This window comes from Rissa tridactyla, chromosome 20, assembly GCF_028500815.1.
Source record: "Rissa tridactyla isolate bRisTri1 chromosome 20, bRisTri1.patW.cur.20221130, whole genome shotgun sequence".
In the NCBI taxonomy this organism is placed as follows: Eukaryota; Metazoa; Chordata; class Aves; order Charadriiformes; family Laridae; genus Rissa; species Rissa tridactyla.
The window spans coordinates 4755889-4775980 of record NC_071485.1 but is presented as its reverse complement, the minus strand read 5'-3'; the positions used below and the strand labels follow the sequence as shown (position 1 = coordinate 4775980).

Genomic DNA, 20092 nt, shown 5'->3' with positions numbered 1-20092 from the left:
ATTTTGACATAGTTCTGCTGACACTTGTGGAATTAAGGACCGTATGCATTATTAAAGGTAAAGCAGTAGTTACACAACTATGGTACATTTTAAAAAAATGCCAACACATTCAGGGAATTTTGAAAATAGTTATGGAATAAGCTACTCCCATTGCAATCTAAAATTAAAAACTAACGTCTCCTTTCTTATTTGCTCTTTCATATAAACCCAGCCTTAAGGAGTTAAAACAAACTGAATGCCTGTAAATTGGTTTATATAGAAATCCATTATTGTAGTTTGAGAAAGCTCTAGCAGTCATTCTATTTTCAGAAGGTCACAATGATTCCAGTAGCTCTTCTAACAATAACTTTGCTACTGACAAGCACTAAACCTTTTCGATGTACACAGATTTTGTATAATTTATGTAGCTAAAAGAGGTAATTTTGAAAGACTGCTTGCTAGATGATTTTTGAAGACTTCTGCAAGCTTTCCTTTCTCACTAGTATTTTTACTGTAACAGTAAAGGAATAAACATTGCGTAAGCACAGGCAGGGTCGATTTTTTTATTATTATGTTTTAAATTCACATAATTATATAAAAATTTAGGTTAGAACAGACCTCTAGAGGGCTGTAGTGCCAATTTGTGCCCAAAGTCAGCCCGTCCCAGATTGCTCAGGGTCTTGTCCGGTAATTCTGAAAAAGTCCAAGAGAGGAGAAAGGAAACGAGCATTTTGTCGAAGGTGTACACTCGGTGTTACTTTCAGTGCTCTTTAAAGCCCTGAGAGTGCCTTCTTACCAAAACGCTGTGGAGCGAACCTCTACCTGAGCAGACTATTCCCCAAACTCGCCCCATGTTGTCTGCCTTCCCTTTAGTCCCTTCGGCAAATACCTCGCTGAGCGTGGTATGTCAGGTGTTTGAGGAATACTAGACCCAACCTGTAGGAGGTCTGTATTCAAAAGCTTCATTAAAACACCAAGGATAGTTGTGTTATTCCAGAAGAGAAGGGGGACTCAATTACAGTGATGTCACGGTTTAACCAGTTTCCCTTTTCCTCTTTGGAGGGAATTGCTTTACCTGGACATGGGCTGACACAGTCCTGCTTCCCTCTTCACGTGGATGGTAGAGAGCGCTCTGGGTAACAAACTGCTGGTAAACTCTTTTGTAATAGTGATCCTGTGGGAAGCAATAAAATAGTAACAATCAAACCATGAGTAACTTTCAGTAAAAAAGGAAAGTGGCTGGCTTTGACTTGAAACCCCAAAACATGAAGACAGCCACTACTGCGTTTCAATACCCTTAAAGTTTCCTGCCCAACTGCTGCACTCCCACTGTGAAGTTTGGTGGGTATTGATACTCAGGTAGCCAATGAGAAAATTCCGTGTCACAAGTACCATCATCATGTACACGAAATACGAGCTGACAGTGCCTAACCGTCCTTTTCACTCCAGCGGTGAAATATAAATGCCAGTGCCCATGAGAGAAACACCCCACTGCTGGACCCCGATAACGCTGCAGGTGAACTAGGCACCTTCTGTAAGGATGGATTTTCATTAGGTTTGGAATTTGTTCCTAATACTGAAAAAGTTCTTTCCTCTTCTGCCATTGCAGGAGGTGGTTTTGGATGAAAGACTCCAAGGAGGACAATTACTGGAGGAGCCAAAACTTTTGCATTTCCAAGGGAATACCTTCAGTCTTCAGATATCTGTCCTTGATATCCCTCCTTTCCTTTGGAGAATTAAACCATTTACTGCATGTCAGGTACTTGTCAATTTTAGCTGTTTACATTTGAATTCAGAGGAAATATGACTTTTCACTGGTATAGGCGTAACTCAAATAAGATGATGGTCCCTTTTATTTTTGAATGGTGTGGTTTTAATCTCTTGGGTATGCCACAAAAATGCATTGCCTTATGATTTTGACAAATACAGATTTCATACGTAACAGAATGCTTTAAATTTTTCATTTAACAAAAATGCAAGCTTGTACTTTATGACTCAAAGTTGTTTTTGATATCTTTGTCATTCAGATTTTGATATAACTATGACTGTATGTCTGAAAATGGCATTTAAATGTAAGCATTTAAATGCCGTGAGTTCAAATTGCAGCATGTATATACTAAGAATTAGAACTGAGGAAGAGCAAATTATTTTTTCTGTACTACATTAATTAAAAAGGCTGTTTAAGACAGGAAAGTGAAAATCAAAAGAAATGAAGAATTTCTAAGTATATGGATCATGACGATAAGTGATGTGCCGGCACACGGATTGGGGCTGGTCTTCTAAAATACACCACATTGCTTTGGTGAAAAATCCCCAGGAGGTTTCTGGCAGCCAAGCACCATCTGTATAGAGCTCTAGCAACAGAATATAAAACTGTTCAGAGATGGACTCTGTATCGGACACTCCCCTGTATCGGACACAGCAGAAATTACTGTTGATGCTGTTTGTTAAGACTATTGCAGAAAGGCAGTGCAGCTACACAGGGAGGAACAGGCCCCGAGAACCCAGTTAACACTGGTATGATCAATTGGAAAAATGGCCTGCACAAAACAGTAGTTCCTCTGCTGTCTGCAAACAACAGACTGCCGACAGCCAAAGGAAGCCAGTTTGAACTCCAGCCTTCACGTTTCTTTGTAGTTAAGAATTCAGGGAGGATTAATTCTGCCCATTAAATTCTGCAAAGTTGTTATTTCTTTGGGGCGTTACCTCCTTTGCTGGTTGTGAGTCCCTGGTGCACGCGAAGTTCTGAGAGTGACTCGGAGACCTCAAAATGTTTTCTGGGCAGTTCAGCACTTTCTCTAATGCTGTGTACAATTCCTATGAATAAATACATAGCTTATGATATATTAAACTCAGGTATTTTTGTTCTCTGTTGGCAAGTAATAGTCTAGAGTTCCCAGTCGAAACTGAACTGCAGGGTGCTGTTAAAACAAGACGTGATAGCCAATGCAAATTTCTCCATATTAATCTTCATGCATTGCAAGGACCTCACTTTGCTGAATCTAATGCAAGTGGCACAGCCCAAAGTAGCTATTCAATTTATGGCTGCAAGATAAATATAAAAAATCAGGAGTCAGATGAGGGAGCTATAACCCACAGAAGGCGGCTCAAGTGCTGTGCTTGCTTTGCGGCAGGCGCAGAAGGGCAGAGCCACGGAAGACACTGACCCTCACTGGCTCGTTATTTGTCCTCTCCTTAAAAACCAGCACGTGCAACACCTCTGCTGACAGAATGGTCTGACACAGAGTTGATACTGAAGCCAAATAAATATTTATATTTTATAATTGAATATAGTTTGGATAACTCGGACAGCTGAGAAATATAATAATTGTTTTTAACAGAAGCTGCAGAACATCTTACCCTGGCTTTGTCTTTCCCGGTCAGTGAAATGTTTTGTGATGTGTCCCAGCTCTGTTGACAGCTCTGATTTGGTTGCAGACTCTTTATATATAAAAATATATTTCTTTGTGTGGAGTTTCTCCCAGTGTTTACTTGTTTTCTCTCCTACATACCACACTTTTAAAACACGCTGGCTGTTCTGCTTGTCAAGAACAACTGAAAAGAGCCTATTCCATAATTGTCTATTTGGTCCACCAAATGAAACCGTTATCAGTATGATGAGGAAAGATTTATGTTAATGATTTCTCAGATAAGTAAAGATCCTGCTTCAAGGCTTGAACAGATGAATAAATCATCATGTAAAACTGTGGCATAAAATCAGTTAACGGCAGGTGGGAGGCAGAATTTCTCTAAACTGCGCTAAGTGCGTTTGTTTGTCCTGGCTGTCCTGCGGGAGCAGATGCTGAGTGCTTGGCGTCCTTCCCACCGCGTTCACAAGTTACCAGGGGGAACCCAGAAAAACTGGTTGGGTGTCAGAGCGGGAAGAGGCTGTGACAAGCATGTTAAGAAGCCAGACAGGCACCTTTGGGGGTTAAAAGCAGCTGTCTCTAGTGTCTCTTGGAGGATCCAGTGTCTGGCTGTAGCTATGAGATGATTTACATTCCCTCTGTCTGCTTGGAACTTAATTATAAAGGGAGAATAAAACTGAAAGCAGTTCTGGAATCCTTTAAACACCCATCGTTCCACCATGCTTTGCCCCCCCGCCCCATATGTTTCATATAATTCTTTTCAGCTGAGTGATTCTTCTACTCTCAATGAAAGCAGAGATGATCACTCTGGAAAAATCTAATTATAGTTGCTCCACTTCTAATATTTTGCTAATGTTTTCTTTATCACTGTTAGTATCTTGCTACAGCCACCAACTCCGGGTCTAAAGGCAGAGCTTATCATTATCACTTAGTGCATCATTACAGACAGCCCGAGACACTACAAAAGCAGTGAACTGTGTACTGGCCACGAGTACAGCGAGATTCTCCACAGCTTAGTCTTGACTGTACTTTAAAGTACAGGCTGAGGCTGATCTTTGAGCTGTACATTCTCAGATGACCAGTGCATAGCTCGTTTCTTCAGGGACATAGATAAGATTGTAACCTAAATCCCATAAGAATTGTTTCTAGGAAGGCAAGAATGAAGAAATGCACATTTTCAGAGCTGTAAGCTTTTAGGTGAGCTTCCATATATAAACTGATCATAAGAGTTAAGTGCATGGTTTACTTGATTTAAACAGCTAATTATGACAAGTGACTAGTTAGTAGGTCACTCAGTTATAACTATCAGTATTAAATACTGACGGAATTGTACCTGCCTATAGACAGCACATTTTATGTCCTTGTCTGTGTCATTTATTAACCCTTTATAATAATACTCTGAAAAACGCAAGCAGAATGCATGCCGTGATTAAATCTGCATGTATTTTCTTTGAAGGATCAGCTTCACATGCCATTTAAATAAATTATAAAATTTAAAAATAGCGCGTGAAAAAGGGACAGAATAATCTGAAAATTTATAATCCTCCTCTAGAAAAACGAATGTAGAAGTCTTGAAACTAGTTTTCTTACATGAGAATAATTGCTCATTGAAGCTGTCCAATGCTGTCCCACAATCATATGGATGAATGCTAAGATATAACAGAACGAAATATTAATATCAGTCTTTTTTTCCCCTTTTACATTATTCTCCAGGTTGACAATTCTACAGTATTTTCCAATAGTTTGAAATTAATAGAGAACACATTTGATTTAATTGTTTACTATTTACATGTGTTCACGGCTACAATGTAGAACACCACAGTGGGTTTACAGCTGATGTTAATTTGGAAATAAAAACAAATAATAACATGTTCTGAAAGCGTAAAGAGAATGTGGGTATTTACAAAGTAATCATAAACCAGAAGTTAGCTGCCCCCCATGTACTTCTCCTGTCTATTTCCGTACATTTTTAGGAACTCAGAGCAACCAGAGATGCCAGAAATCTCTGATGATTAATTGCTGCAGTTGTCTATATAGCATTTGATGAGGGCATTCAGCCCATAAACTGTCCCTGGCTGAAGTAGAGGAGTCACTGAAAGTAGTCACAGAATAAAACAGGATGAAACTAAGAAGTAAAACTGAGACTGACCACTGATGTGCAGGGGCTGCATGTGGCTACCCAGGCAGGTGGGTGTTTTTAAATTCGGATGGAATGTAAATATAGAAGGTAGGCTGTCGTGCTCTGTGCTGCGTTACCTTACAGAGGGAGCGCAGTCCTTGATGGGAAGTTCCTTTCGTTGGGTTCTGGAGTACAAGGTGCTCGGGCAAGGAGACACAGATTAGAGTTCTGATCCCTGCCTAGGAGGAATAAGTGAAGTGCGTCTTAAGTTTCATTTTAGGTGAGAGTCTCTCATCATTTGCGTCACTGAATGAAAACTAAACTTTCAGTACATGTAACATCTCAGTATTTATCAACTGAATCATTATTTATTAGTTTTGTCCTACTTTGAGGTTGCAGAGCTGTCAGTAGAAAAGGAATTGCAGAGAAAAAATTGTGGCTTTTTTTTTTTTCCCTCTTTTGCAATTATCACAACTCCTCTGTCTTTCTTATGCCTGCTTCCCCGTTCGGGTGGGATACGTCTCTCTGGCAGGAAGTCCCGTTCTCTCGCGTGTGGTGCAGCAGCCAGAAGCCGCTGCACTGTGCCTTCTCCCTGGAGCGCTACACTCCCGCCACCACCCAGCTCTCCTGCAAGATCTGCGTCCGGCAAGTCAAGGGGCACGAGCAAATCCTGCAGATCCAGACATCCATTCTCGAGGTAAAATGTTCTCTCTCCTTTTGTTTTGTGAAGTTGCTGTGTGGTGTGAGACATGATCCCTCCCCATTTTTGTCCTTTCTATAGTTTCTTATGCCCTGTTCCAAACTGGAACAAGTATATAAAGTCTTACAGATTCAATTTCTAGCAGAAATCAAAGTACAGAGATTCTACAACACTAAATTTATATTTGAGTTGATGGTAATAGTTTTCTTGCAGAAAGTTTTTGAATAGTTTGCAGAGCACTGAGAATCGAAAATAAATGGATTGCCTGTATGCTGCTGGGCCACTGACTATTCATTATTAGAGCATTTTCGTGTATACAGAATGTCTTGCAAGGACTGTAGCTTTGCTCACAGGTGAAAGAAATCAAACATTTAGTTAAGCAAGTTAGTGATGTGTCCTACAGCAATGAAAACTTCAGCTGCTTTTTTAAGATTATTGAGCATCTTTTTTGATTAATCCACATAAATATTTCTGGATTAAAGATATATGCCCATTGCTAAATGCACTAAGCAGGGAACGCAGCAACTGGATGAGAAAACCACAAACGTCATTCTGTATAAAAAAATCCTCAGAATCCGTCCAAGCATTGTTCCAGTTCTTTATTGCTGTTTCGTAAAAAACTTGTCATTCTCTATATATCTCAATACAATGTTGCTGCTCCCTTTTTCCCCTTCTCACTTTTGTTTTTTCAAAGGGACCTACGTGCCCACAGATAGGGCAGATGCTCCCCAGAGCATGTTACAATTCTGTCTTCAAATGGATTTGCTGGTAGGGAAGGCTTTCTCGGCCTATCTCAAAAAGTGATTGAAGAGTGAGGATAATTTGACTCTAAAATAAATATATAAATAACAATGGAATACTTGAATTGCTCATTGCTTTACGATTCCCTGAACTAACCAGGTAGCAGTAGCTTATCTCACATGTGCAGGGTATGAAAATCTACTATTGTTCTGCATATTTAATTTAAGCAGTCAGACCATGCGATATATCTACAGCACTGCTATTACTCTGCATGGATGACTTTTGGGATGTGTCATAAATGTTATATGAGGAGACTATAGCATCATTGTTATTTAATATTTATGCTGCATTGCACTGAAACAAATAATGCATGGAAACGTGACTCTGTTACACAAGACTAGAAGAATTTCATAGGAAAAGAATGGGCCAGATCTACAAAAGGACCTGGATTCCAAAGGGATTTTCAATATGGAAGAACTGAGGTACTTGTAGATTTAGGAGTTTTTAAAAAATCACAGATGAGAGATTTATGTGTCCATATTTTAGGCTAAAGCAATTAAAGATTTAGAAACCTGTATGCTTTTGTGGCATTCCATCTACCAATCACTGCTCTGTTGGACTTTGTCTTCCAAAATAAACCAGAAGAGGAAACTTGTAGAAGGAAAATTACATTATTTTAAATGTTTTTATACATAGGTGCTTGTGATGTTATAGAAGTTCCTTCACAAATCAGAAAAATACCTCTTAGCTATTTAATCTTCTGTTGTCAATTCTACAAACTATACCTGGACTCTCAGGCCCAGGTTTGATTCTTCCTCCAAAAGCAGCGCTGCTACACCCAGAGATACCTGGAGACGGGCTCACTGCGGGCAGGTCCCCGTGTAATAAGGCAGCAAAACCAGCAGGGACCAGTCTGCACTCCCAGCTACCCGCAGGCTGAAGAGGCTGGGCACAAATCGCGTCTTAGGTTCCCCATTTCTAACCAGGAGTGTGTGATGGGACTCCTGGTGTTAGGATGCTAAAAGAGCCACCTCCAGACCCGCGGCAGACAGAACGCCCCACACCCTGACTAACTGCTTTTTGCTTTTCTATTCTGCGTAGAACGAAAGGGAAACCATCACGTTCTTTGCACATGATGACAGCAACTTCCCTGCACAGATGGGTCCAAAAGCATTCAAAATCCCCTACTCTATTAGACAACGAATCTGCGCAACGTTTGACACGCCGAACGCCAAAGGCAAAGACTGGCAGATGTTAGCACAAAAAAACAGCATTAACAGGTAATGGAAGGCAGTTTTGAAAGGTGAACATCTACATATGCAATGGGAATAATTTGCTGCTGTTATGGGGTTTTTTGTTTGTTTGCTGGTATTAAAGATGTCTGCATAGTAATTAACATAGTCTCAAGGATAAGCTGTAGTTCGTACATACCTTTATATAGAACTAGCTGCTGAAAAAAGGAACTCCCTTTCTCCTCCGAAGAAAGCCCTGTGCCCTGTCCTACCTGATCTTTGCTTCTGAGGTCAGTCTCTCTGTTCTGGACTGGACCTTTCCTTTGTGCACCCCCAAGAGTGGGCTCATGGTGCAAGGCAGACTGTAGGAGGATTTTGGCACTGTTGTGTACTATGAACCCAGTGGTTTAAAGGACTCAGGAGGTTGCACATTCTCTCAAAAAAATGATACAGCCTGTTGCCTTGGTTTCTATCTATGTGTTTTGCATTCCAAAATGAATTACACATTTTGCAGATTTTTTTATTAAGGAAAAGGCATATTTAAAAAAGAAAGCCATGCTCTACTGTTACGAGTAATAATATTATGATTATTGAAACTGAAAGATGCTGTAAAAACTAATTTACTACTTATTTTGCTTTTTCTGCTTGGCTAAATTAAATTGGTGGAGGCAGTTCACGCACAGAAATATTTTGTGATAGTCACAAACACCATAAATACGTTCCCAAGAGGGTAGAGGAATACTTAAATCAAGTGAAATAACTTTTCATTGACTTGTTGCTTTGCATGGGAATCTCAATAAAGCACATCTGGACCAAAGCAAAAAGCAATTTATAGTCTTGCAGCAGTGAGAGCGTCAAAAAATTCTCCTTTACTTATCAGCATTTACTGCCCATTGTCAGGCACTTTAATCTCCCCTGGTTTCTGTTCCTCCTGCGTGGAGGAAGTTGGAGGAGATTTCTTCTTTTCAGGAAACTGAGCGACAGTGTCCGAAGGAGATTACACTGACTTGTGTAAGACCAAATTTGTGATAACTTTTGACTCTTGAATCTGTGTGGGAGACACCTGGTAGGGTCTCTGCAATATCTGTTTTTATAAAATCAAATTCATAGATAGAAAAAAGTTGTTGTTGAGCAGTTTAAACAACCCAAAATGTAGTTATAAAACCAGATGATAGAGCTTAAATACTTGACTTCATAAATTTCCACATATCTGCCATACAGCGTGATCCATTAGTGTCATCACAGTATTTCACCCGCCTATCCCACAGTACAGGTCACTGCCATGCGGTGCTGGCTTTAGCTCCCCAGTTCAGCCAGTGTCTGTTCTTTCAGTGCACTCGAACTCTTCATATCGCCACGACAAGGAGCGTCTTCAGAGCCAGAGCTGTATTTTTTACACACACACACGTCCCTGAATGGTACCTTTCCGTCACCATAGAGATGGATGTACCTAATTAGCAAAGCTTGAGGAAAAAAATGGTATCTGCCTGTTTTTTACTGATGGGCAACAGTCCAAAAATGGTCAGTAGCAAATATTTAATTATGTTGGAGTTTGTTTAAAAAAAGCAGACAATAGCATTCAAGTCCAAATTTCCTTTTCTGTGCTACAGGTTTATCTGTTTCTTCCTGTATTTATAGATATGTATCTATATGTAATAGAAATGCTAGAAATAACATTTATGCTTGTGAATGTGAAGTTAATGTATTTTTTTGGATCATTATGTCCAAAGCCCATAAATAGAAGGAGTTCTAGGGTAATATGTTTAAGATAAACACTTTGTTTTACCAAATTCTTCGCACGTATCACCCCTGCAAAGTCCTAAAACCTACATATCAATAAAATATAAACTTACAAATTAAAAGATGTCATATGTTTACATAATCACAAGCATCAATTTAAGTTATACGATTCCCCTCCCAGACAAATACTTGTTAAGTTTACTAATAATGCTTTCCGGACTTGTTTTCTAAATTATCTGGGACGGTACTGCTGGCGAGCATTTCTGTACCTCAGAACATACAAGTCCCTTGTTCATTCTGCCTCTGCTAAACCAAGCAAGTGACATTTGAAGAATAAATGCACCCGTGTGTGTCCTCTTGAGGGTTTCCTCCCCTCAACTCATCTAGGTCTTGCTGAAAGTTTTTAGCTTTTTAAACACGTCTATAGTGTTAGGCAGAACAGAGGGCACTTTGGCATTCAGGGTGGATAGAGTATATACTGTTCCTCAGCCTTTCTGTTTCGCTTTTTTCTCCTCTCCTTTCAGGAATCTCTCCTATTTTGCTACACAAAGCAGTCCCTCTGCCGTCATCCTGGACCTCTGGGAAGCCCGACATCAACACGACGGCGACCTTGACTCCCTGGCCTGTGCCCTGGAAGAAATCGGAAGGACACACTCCAAAATCTCAGACATAACAGAAACTGAGATTGAAGAGCCTGATTTCAACTACAGCAGACAAAATGGACTTTAGTCCCTTTTCTCCATTCAAGAACTGATGGCCAGCTTTGACTACACTAGAGAATCTCTTTGGCAGGGAGGAAATAAGGGTTTCTGCACACTGTGTATGGAAACAGCCACTCAGTTCCACAATGCAGTTCTCAGCTGGAGGAGCAGAAGCAGCCCTATTAAAAATCATCTTGGTAATAAGGAAAACACAAGCTTCTCCCTGTCCTCGCGCATTTAAGATTCATGTTTTAATGTCAAAAACGAAACTACATATCTATCATTCCTGGGGCAGGAAGGAGTGAGATACAGAGCCATAAAAGGTAAATATTATGACATAATGTATTTAGGAAACAGTAATGCTAATAATAATGCCTAGTGAACATCAGCAAATATGATACTGAATGTTTAGAGCCACTAGAGGTTAACCCTAGTTTAAAGGTTTGTCTTCTTGGGGCCTTGACACCCCTTTGTCCTGCGTCTCTACCTTACCACACTTGCAGCCGGGGGTTAAAATGTCATTTGATAGCATCGCGTTGTCACTTTGTATCTGCTACAGAAAAAATCTGGCCTTATTCTCTTCAGATCTTTGAGGAAGTAGAAGGTCTCATAACTATTTAATTGATATCATATGCATTCCAAACAACTTATTTTAAAAATTCAGTCACTTAATGAACGTACATTCGCTGCAGAGCTTTCCTGCCTGTTTTGTTACCAAACTAACAGAACAAAACCCTTCTCTGTGAAATTAGCGTGTGTGCGTGTGTGAGAAAGACATTTTCTAGGGTTCTCAGTCTGCAAACTTTTACTTAGTCAAAAAATGTTTCTTTGGGGGTGGGTTTAAATAACAAAATAAAACGCAGGAAAGTGGCAGCCCTATTTTAGCAAGTTTACACTTTTTTTTTTTTTTTTTAAATTACTTCATGTTCGGGGGCTAAACTAAAAAGTAAAGGTGAAGTCAATCAGCACGGCTTAATTTTCATTTATTTTCAGATTGAAACAATCAACCCCACACAGTACTGCCAAAAATAGGCTTGATTTGATTGTACAATTTGGAAATTTCACAGAATATAAACCTGGCTGTGTTACACTTGCTTTAGTTACAAACATACTGCATTTACCTCCAAAACCAGAATCTAACTAGAGAATTGTGCTCATTTTTTTATCCATTTCATACAAAAATAATTTATTACTTCAACTGAACCAAAAAGAGAGCTGTCACTGTGAGTGAGTGTCCTAGTGGGACTGGTACTGAGCCAAATTTACCCGTTATTTTCACTCATACATTCTTTACAATTAGCCAAGGTGCTCGTTAGCTCTGGCCCTAGGTATCGGGTTTGGTGACGGGACCACAATCAGTATAAAGCAGGAACACAAACACGACTTTAGGAGCTTTATGGAAATGCACAAGAAATAGAAAACAAGCATTGTGGGTTCTTTTTACCCCCGTATTTTGCCAAGAGCAGCATGATAGGCTAGGTATTTGCACAGGGCAGGTGCAAATCTAGAATAATCTGAAAGAATTTCTTTACCCAGGACTCCAGTTCTGAAAAGTATGATGAACAACTCTTAAGACTTTGCTTGTTCTTGCTGATCTGAAACTGCAAATTTCACTGCTTTCCCAGCTCAGCAGGCTGGAATAGTCTTAGGCTTATAAATACTCAGACTTCCTCAAACATTTTCTGCACTTCAGTATTTCATGCAGCCTGACATGAGAGTTCCTGTTTGCAACGGGAAATCATAACGGCTGCAAGCATATTTAAGACCAAGACAAAAATACCAGCTCATTTGGCAGCAAGCTGTCACTGTTTTCAGCAGCACATGGTTCTATCTGTGTTTGAATTATATTTCTAGTGACTTCCAGTCCTCCTCCTCAGAAACCTGTTCTTCATTGGACAAAATGTCATGAATTAAAAAAATAGGGAATGGCATCCACAGAAAAGCGGTGGAGTTTTAGTGAGCTGTCGTTGTCTGGGAAACCAGCTACAGTCACTCTCCAGCAGTTAATTTGTTCTCAGCTTCTCCTCAAATGCAGTTTTAATTTTCAAACTAGCTTAGGTTCGCTACCACAACAAAGACTTCAGTACTACCCTGCAGGTGCTGAAACATGTTCATGTCGCTCTGAAGAGCTGTATGTATTTTCTCCTCTTGTTTTTCAAATATATGTGAGCTACATGCTGCATATGGGGTCAAAAAGAGCTGCTATATGGAGCTCAGACCTTAAAGTTTTTTCTCAGGAAACAGAGTGTTTACTTTCAAGACTTGGGTAGCTTTGAAAAACCTCTATGTACAGCGACACCCAGCTCTGCCTCCTGAGTGCTGGGTGAAGCGGGAGAGAAACCAGGAGCTGTACAAAGTACATCTGAAAGGGCCTTCAGAGGGAAGGGATCTGGGTTATGCACCAAAAGCCAAGTTAGATCCAAAATCCAATAAAATCTAGTGTCTGAGTCAACATACTCCGAAGGAATAAATGTCAAAGTGTCTTACAATGCCAGAGAAGAAACCGTTCTGTTTTGGGCCTGAGGTAGGATTTGAGAGTATTGTTGTTGCCCTTTAGAGTTTGTTTCCTGGGTTTTGTTCACTTTTGCTAAAGCAGCTTCTTTGTTACTGATCTGACTTTTGCGAATCTGAATCAAGAACTCTGACTTTTTTAACCTATTATTGTTTTGATGCTCTTGTATTGTTTAACTGGATTAGAAATGCCACAATACTACTTATTTATCTGTCTCCCATCAGAATGCGGTTTGAAACAGTACCCGAACCACCAGCTTACCTTTCTAACATGAGCTTATCTGGCTGTACACACGAGTCTTATAAGACCTGCCATGCTATGTCGGGTGAAAATCCACTTAGTCTTGTATGGTATCTCTAAGAGTGACTAGGATTGAAAGTTTAGGGCAACAGTGTCAGAAACGTGTCCCGTACTAAAGGACTTCCTCAGCAGGGGGTTGCATCTGCCCCACGGTGTCTAAGAATCACCGGTACCTTCAAAATACTGACTAATCCCTTTGAACCCACTGAAGCACTTGGCCGTCATAAACAGTACCTGGGAGAAACAAGTGCCACAATCTTCTTGTGCATTTTTTGAGCAGCCCTTCCTTCTCAAGCTTTCCTTTTATTTAAGACATGCTGCCTGGCACCGGGTGCCCCTAGTTCTGTGTAGTATGGAATACTGAGTAACTCTTACATTTCCAGTTCTGCTCACTCTCTTGTCTAGGCCGAAAAACCCTGGTTTATCCTACTTCTTTGAACATCCTTGCTGTTATTCTATCATCTCTAGTTCTGTGTCTTTTTGGAGATGGAGTGACCAATAACCTGCTTTTCCACAGGAACGCAGGCTCAATTACACAATTCCTCCATTTCCTCCGTTTCTTGCTGTTCCCACACTCAGTATCAATCCCAGAGGATTAAGATCTTGCTATAGCATAAAGCCACAAGAAACACCTGCAGTAGAGTGCGATAGAGAATACAGTAACTGACTTCACGATGCAAATTACTCAAGCAAATACATCCTGAACATCCAGAAAATAAAACCTGTGAGGAAAAACTACGTAACTTAAAAAAACCAAACACTGAAGTGAGAGAGAAGATACCAAAATCATTAAAAAAAAATCTTAAGAAGGTAATTATTTGTTCTCCTCGATGATGATGGATATTGGTAAGCAGTAACTGGAGAATAAGAACTTAACTTAGACTTCTGAGGGGAAAAATACGCTACCATTATTTTGTATTCCCTTCCCCCCCTTCTGTTGATGACCCGGTCCCTCTGGTAGGGCCAGGCCTGTTTCACCCGCTTGCTCTCTGTTCTGTGTCAGCAGCGCGGGCTGGCATTCATAGCACTAAGCACTTGCACTTACAGAGGCTTATCCCAGTTCTTCTCCCTTTTTTGTGCACAGTCCCAGTTTTAGAGATGGAGAAATTAAAATGGTTTTTAGGTAAATGCTTTTGCTACCATATACACGAGGCAGACACATGGATTTTGTTACCATTAGCAAACAGCTCAACAGTACAAGATGTTAGGTGTTTGCTTCCTGTTTTCCACAGTAGAAAGCAGCTGACTTTTGCCAGCTCCCCCCAAGCCTGCTGTAAGTATGCTTTGCGATAAAGTATTCTCTCAGAATGGTAATTCAGAATTTACCTGCAAATACTGTATAAATAAGTGTGTTGACCATTATTAGCAATCTTAAAATTCCTGAAGCACATTTTTAACATCTATATTAAAAAGATTTTTTTGGCAATCTGTATACCTATATATATGATTTGATCCAAAACACAGATGTAAAGGAACATCTGAAGCAGGATTAGAGGCCAGAAATTAAAAAAATTAATATTACTTATATTACTTTTGAAAAATAATTGTAAAAATCTCTTCACAAACAAGAAAGCAAAAGAAAGAGAAATGTAATGTTACACACTTAAGATTCCATCTAGCTGCTCTGAGTCTGATATGGTGCAATAGCCATTTTGATTTTACATCACCGAAGAATCTGCTCTGGCTTATTTTCATCTTCCTAAGCACTTTTCCCAGATATTTCTGCACTGTGAGTCATTTAAGACTAATAGTTGCATTTTAAAAATGACTTACTATTTTGTCACCAAAATGGTGCACTTCACAGCTCCGCCAGACTGCAGCATCGTAAAGCTAATTTACAGTTTTTACAACACTGCTTTTGCAGTCTTACTAGTTTACATTAAAATCCTTTAAGCCACAAGGAAAGGAACCCTGCTCTGTAGATTTAAATTCAAACTTCATTTACCAGTGCAAGTCCCATAAACCCAAGACGTACTTCCACAAAAATTTTATTGGGCTTTTTGTAATAGATGAAAAGATATCGACACAATTCTCTTAAAATACAGGGAACTATTTTTGTTATTATTTTTATCTCTGGCAACAGCTGGCCTCCTCCACGGGCCTGTGCACAGCTTGCTTTCAGCAGGTTGAGGGAGAAGCTTATTCAGCACAAATCACGGAGAGGGATCTTGTCGTAGGACTACACGGCAGTAACATCATACCAAAGGTCCTCTTTTTTTTTTTCTTTTCACTTGAAAGAAAGTGCTGTATGAGAGTTCTAAAACATTTAGTAACCGATCAATTCCAGATAATGTTTCCCACCACAAAAAATACAGCTGATGTATACAGTGCAGCTGAAACAAGTAGGGAACTGTTGTGGACTCCTGTTCATGATCTGAATATTTTTTTTCAGTCTGTTTCTGCCCATAAAACACAGATTTAAGTAAAGGCCTGCATTATTTCTTGGATGTTAATTCACTGAGTGGAAACCAGAAAGTTACTTTTAAGTCCTAAACACCTGAGAATGATCTGAAGATTTGTCTTTCTAGCCTGCGTTTTACTAATTTGATTTGTACTTAGGAAGTTCTCCCACATTTTACGCAGCAGTAGAGATAGTTAACGCTTTTCACTGAGAACCTTTTTCATGTTGAACCTGCTGAAGAGCGTTTCTGTGGGTTGTTCCATGGCAGTAGAAGTACTCCCTGGACACTCTTCCTGCTTCAGAAGAGGCTGGCGGGTTTGCCGCAGCAGCACTTAAATGGCACATATATTCTTTCTTGGATATAGAATGATTATCTAGTTAAAATTACTTAAAACTTAGAGGATTCCTGAGCAAACACAGTAACTTAAAATACTAGGTATATAGCACACAATACCTGTAGCAACAAATAAAACTCAGTATGATGGCTAAAGATCACGAATCATTTTCTAGAAATGCAGTCTCTTTTCTCTCATTGCCAATACTAACATAAATGGTAGCAAAAATCTCCTTTCCAACATGGACAAAAGAAATAAATCACTCTAAGATTAAAGAGTCACTTCGAGAATCATTTGATAGTAACAGTGTCCGCAATGCAGAAAACAGAACTGATGTTCTGCTCATTGCCGCAAGTAAAAGAAAAATCTGTCAGTATCCACGTTCACTGTTCTGTCCAAAAAATAAAATAAGTGTCTAGAAATTTGCCACTATATTTTTTGTATTAGAGGTGAATAGTACAGATTCTGCTAGTGTTTCTTGTCTGGGGCTTGGGTAGGGGTGTATTGTAATTTTCAAGCTATTGCAAAAGCTGCTTTTAAATAAGCTGTTCAATTGTATTGAATAACTGGTTTGTGCTTTACAAGGGAATCCAGGACTCAATGCGAAGCCTCCTTGCCTTGCTCTCACAGGGTAACTAGAGCTGAAGTCACTTGTGAAATTTAGCTAAGGGATAGGGAGATTAGATGGCCCATCCCGGATCTGTAATGTAGTGTACTGTAATCTAATGAGATTAGACACTCAGCTACTGTAGAACCGTGGTTTTGTCAGCAGCTGCTTAGTTTGTCTGCCCCTGGTGTGATAACCTTGGTTGAGAATGTACTTCTGCAGATTTAAGATGATGTCAAACCCCTGTGTTATCTGGTCTCTGTATATAAATCTTATTGTCTAATCCCAAAAGGAAATGTGTAGCACAAAGTGAAGTTAAGGGTGTTCTGCACCAAGCCTGGTTCAAGGCTTTTTAGATACAGCAGGAAGGGGAAGACATGGATCTAACAGCAAGTGTATTTGCTACAGAGAACAAGAATGTTTCCTAACAATTCCTCACTTAGAACTGACTGAAGCTTTGTTTTTGCAGTTTAAAAAAATGTTAAGACCTGGTATTTCCCATACTGAAATTTGGAATATTAACTATATGGTGACATTATGCGTTCAAGCAATTCCTTCAGTTTTCCCTGATTTGTGCACTGAAGTTGGAGGGAGGAACATTTTTACATGAAGCTGTAAGCTTTTGCATTCTTTCCACTTTCAATCTAAAACCCAGATGCCATTACTGGACCTCACAAAGTTCCCTGGTGCATCAGTAAGCAGTACACACATATGCACATACAAATAAATAAATATATATATATATGTGTGCCTCACGGGGGTTCTGGCATATATACACTTCTGGTACATATTTGGGAACAAAAACCTGACGTCACAGAGTTTGTGACTTTGGAGATGTAGCTGCCTCCTTCCACCTCTTAATCAAAGTCATGCCCACTGTGACCCTGCTGATCTCAGTTTACACACAGGTACAAAGCCGTTAAGTGTTCACCTTTTGGTTATCCTTGGATGAAGTAAAAATGTGATGCTGGTCAGTCTGGTGAGACTTAAAACAGTGTTGTGCATGACTGGAGCTAACTGAAAAATTTCCATTACATTTTCGACTTTCAAAATTTTTGACCAGCCTTTTGGTGAAAAGGGGAGGGGGAACTTCCACGTAATCAAATACAAAACAAATGATTTTTTTAAAAAGAGGGAAAACCCACAAGTATTCCTCTAGAGAGACCTATTTTCTCTTCTGCTCCTTTATTTTTGCAATTAATGGGTTTTGAAAATGTTGGTTCTTGCTCATTTGACTGAGCGTTCTTCCCTCCCCCCGCTTCTCCCCACGGTTTCAGTGTGTTTAGAACTGAAAAAAAGAGCAGAGGTTTGAATGCTTTCTTTAGTATGAAGCTGAAGGAGTAGGGAAGAGACAGAGGAACGTTAAATAAAAAGCATGGCCTTGGCTTCATACCACACTTTCTGTGCCTTGTTCTATCAATGTAAATTCTGAATGTTGTACAGTAAAATACTTGGGAAAGACTCCTTGGAAAAGGCTGCACTGGCTTCTTTTTTCAGCACATGTACATATATAAATATATATACATATATATATTTGGTAATGCCAAACAGCTGTGTTATATTGTACGGAAAAAGTAATAATGGACAGTTTGGATGTTTTATGTAGAGTTTGCAGAAATTGTATGGCTATAGCCTTTTGAAGATAAATGTACAGACGTAAATTACTGCATATCAGTTATTTATGAATAAAGAGTCTTTTACTGACATCTTGGATTGCTGTATGAGTGGCATCTTAATTTCTGTGATAAAACATGATCATAGAATGGGTTGGGTTGGGAGGGACCTTAAAGCCCACCCAGTGCCACCCCCTGCCCTGGGCAGGGACACCTCCCACCAGCCCAGGTTGCTCCAAGCCCCGTCCAACCTGGCCTTGAACCACCCCTCCAGGGATGGGGATGTTCTGATATGAGCGCTTTGGGATATGAGAGGTTCTGAGATGAGTGCTTTGGGATGCTTCGCTGGTTTTACAGGGAGCGTTGTATGGGAGTTTATGCTGGAAAACAGTGTACTGGACACCTTTTTCCAGAAAACCTGAAAATTCCAGAAAAATCTACAGGGACAGGACCAGAACTGAACTTTAACCTTTACTGACAACATTGAAACAATTCAAGAATATCATCCTGCTTTCATACTAGTCTGAACTACAACCCAAAGAATGACAATTACATTCTACCTAAAACGTGATTCAAGGTATTTCACTAAAATGCCTTATTTACTTGTCTAAACCTATGTGCAAGCCCTACTCCAGGACTAGGACATCTCTGTCCTTTGCACCGCAAAACCAACATATATTATTCAGCTTTTTGCAAAATGGAAGATGCAAAACATCTCTGCGCGTGTATACACACTGACAATTCCCTCTGAAATGGAGATGGCCCCATTGCTACGTTTGACAAGTGGTTGTACCTCGAATCCTGTATCACTGGAAACAAAGCTATGAGTTCTGTCCCATTTACCATGTAAATGTAATCTTGATTTGTAATAGCCTCTTCTGAGATGCACCAGATAAGAACTCATTGTCTTGATTAATCCTCCCCATACAGATGAGCTCATAACTTCAGATCCCACTTAAAAGAATAGAAATATCCCGTCAGCAAATAGAGCACCTCAGTCCTGCAATCAGAGCGCCTCTGATTACTGAGCAGCTGTCACCAGTACACTGCCACCTGACAAGGAAGGTGGCAAGTGGATACCAGAATCGCCTGCGCCTACCTTCTCCCTGCGCACAGACGTCTGCCCAGCACCAGCGCGGGGGGAGAAGACACGGGGAACGATGGGTCCCTTGGATTAAGCCAGTGCAACACTGTGGAGTTTGGGTTTGTTTCTAATAATTCAGGTGCTGTCAGTCTCTCAGGAATAGTGATACATACTCCCTTAAAATCCTTACCATAGCAATGCTAGCCCGATGGTATATTTATATGAACAACTATTAGAAGGTGAGACAAAACCTTCGGGTTTCTGCTAGACATAGTGCATAGGCCTTTTCTGGACGGATTTGATCAATCCGCCAGTTACCACTGTGTCACGTTAACACGTACAGTTAAGCATCAACTACAAATATGTTAACCTGGCAAAACGAGAACCCGGATATGGCACTCACCCTAAGTGAGATGTTATAATATGTATTATTAATACATACACAGCAGGGGATGCTAGGACAAGCTGTTATAAATCAAGATATCCTTCAAACAGTTTATTACATGCATTTAAGTTGTTATCATCCAAGATATCATACACCATATAATGTAATGGCCACCCTTTATAATAAATAGGACTATCATGTTAACTGCCTTTGACATTCATTGTAAAATTATTCATGATTAATTATGTTTGCAGAGAAATATTGTATGTTATTGT

At 39.8% G+C, this 20092-nt stretch overlaps 1 protein-coding gene across 1 annotated transcript in view; it reads left to right on the top strand.

Moving 5' to 3' along the window:
- The window catches only part of UNC5D (unc-5 netrin receptor D), a 158417-nt gene extending 140036 nt beyond the window's left edge, over window positions 1-18381 (top strand). The window contains exons 15-18 of the mRNA XM_054180839.1: window positions 1589-1738; window positions 5999-6163; window positions 8009-8187; window positions 10404-18381. Coding sequence (XP_054036814.1) covers window positions 1589-1738; window positions 5999-6163; window positions 8009-8187; window positions 10404-10608 — 699 coding nt within the window. The 3' untranslated portion in view covers window positions 10609-18381. The remainder of the gene's footprint in view (window positions 1-1588; window positions 1739-5998; window positions 6164-8008; window positions 8188-10403) is intronic.
- Window positions 18382-20092: the final 1711 nt, after the last annotated feature.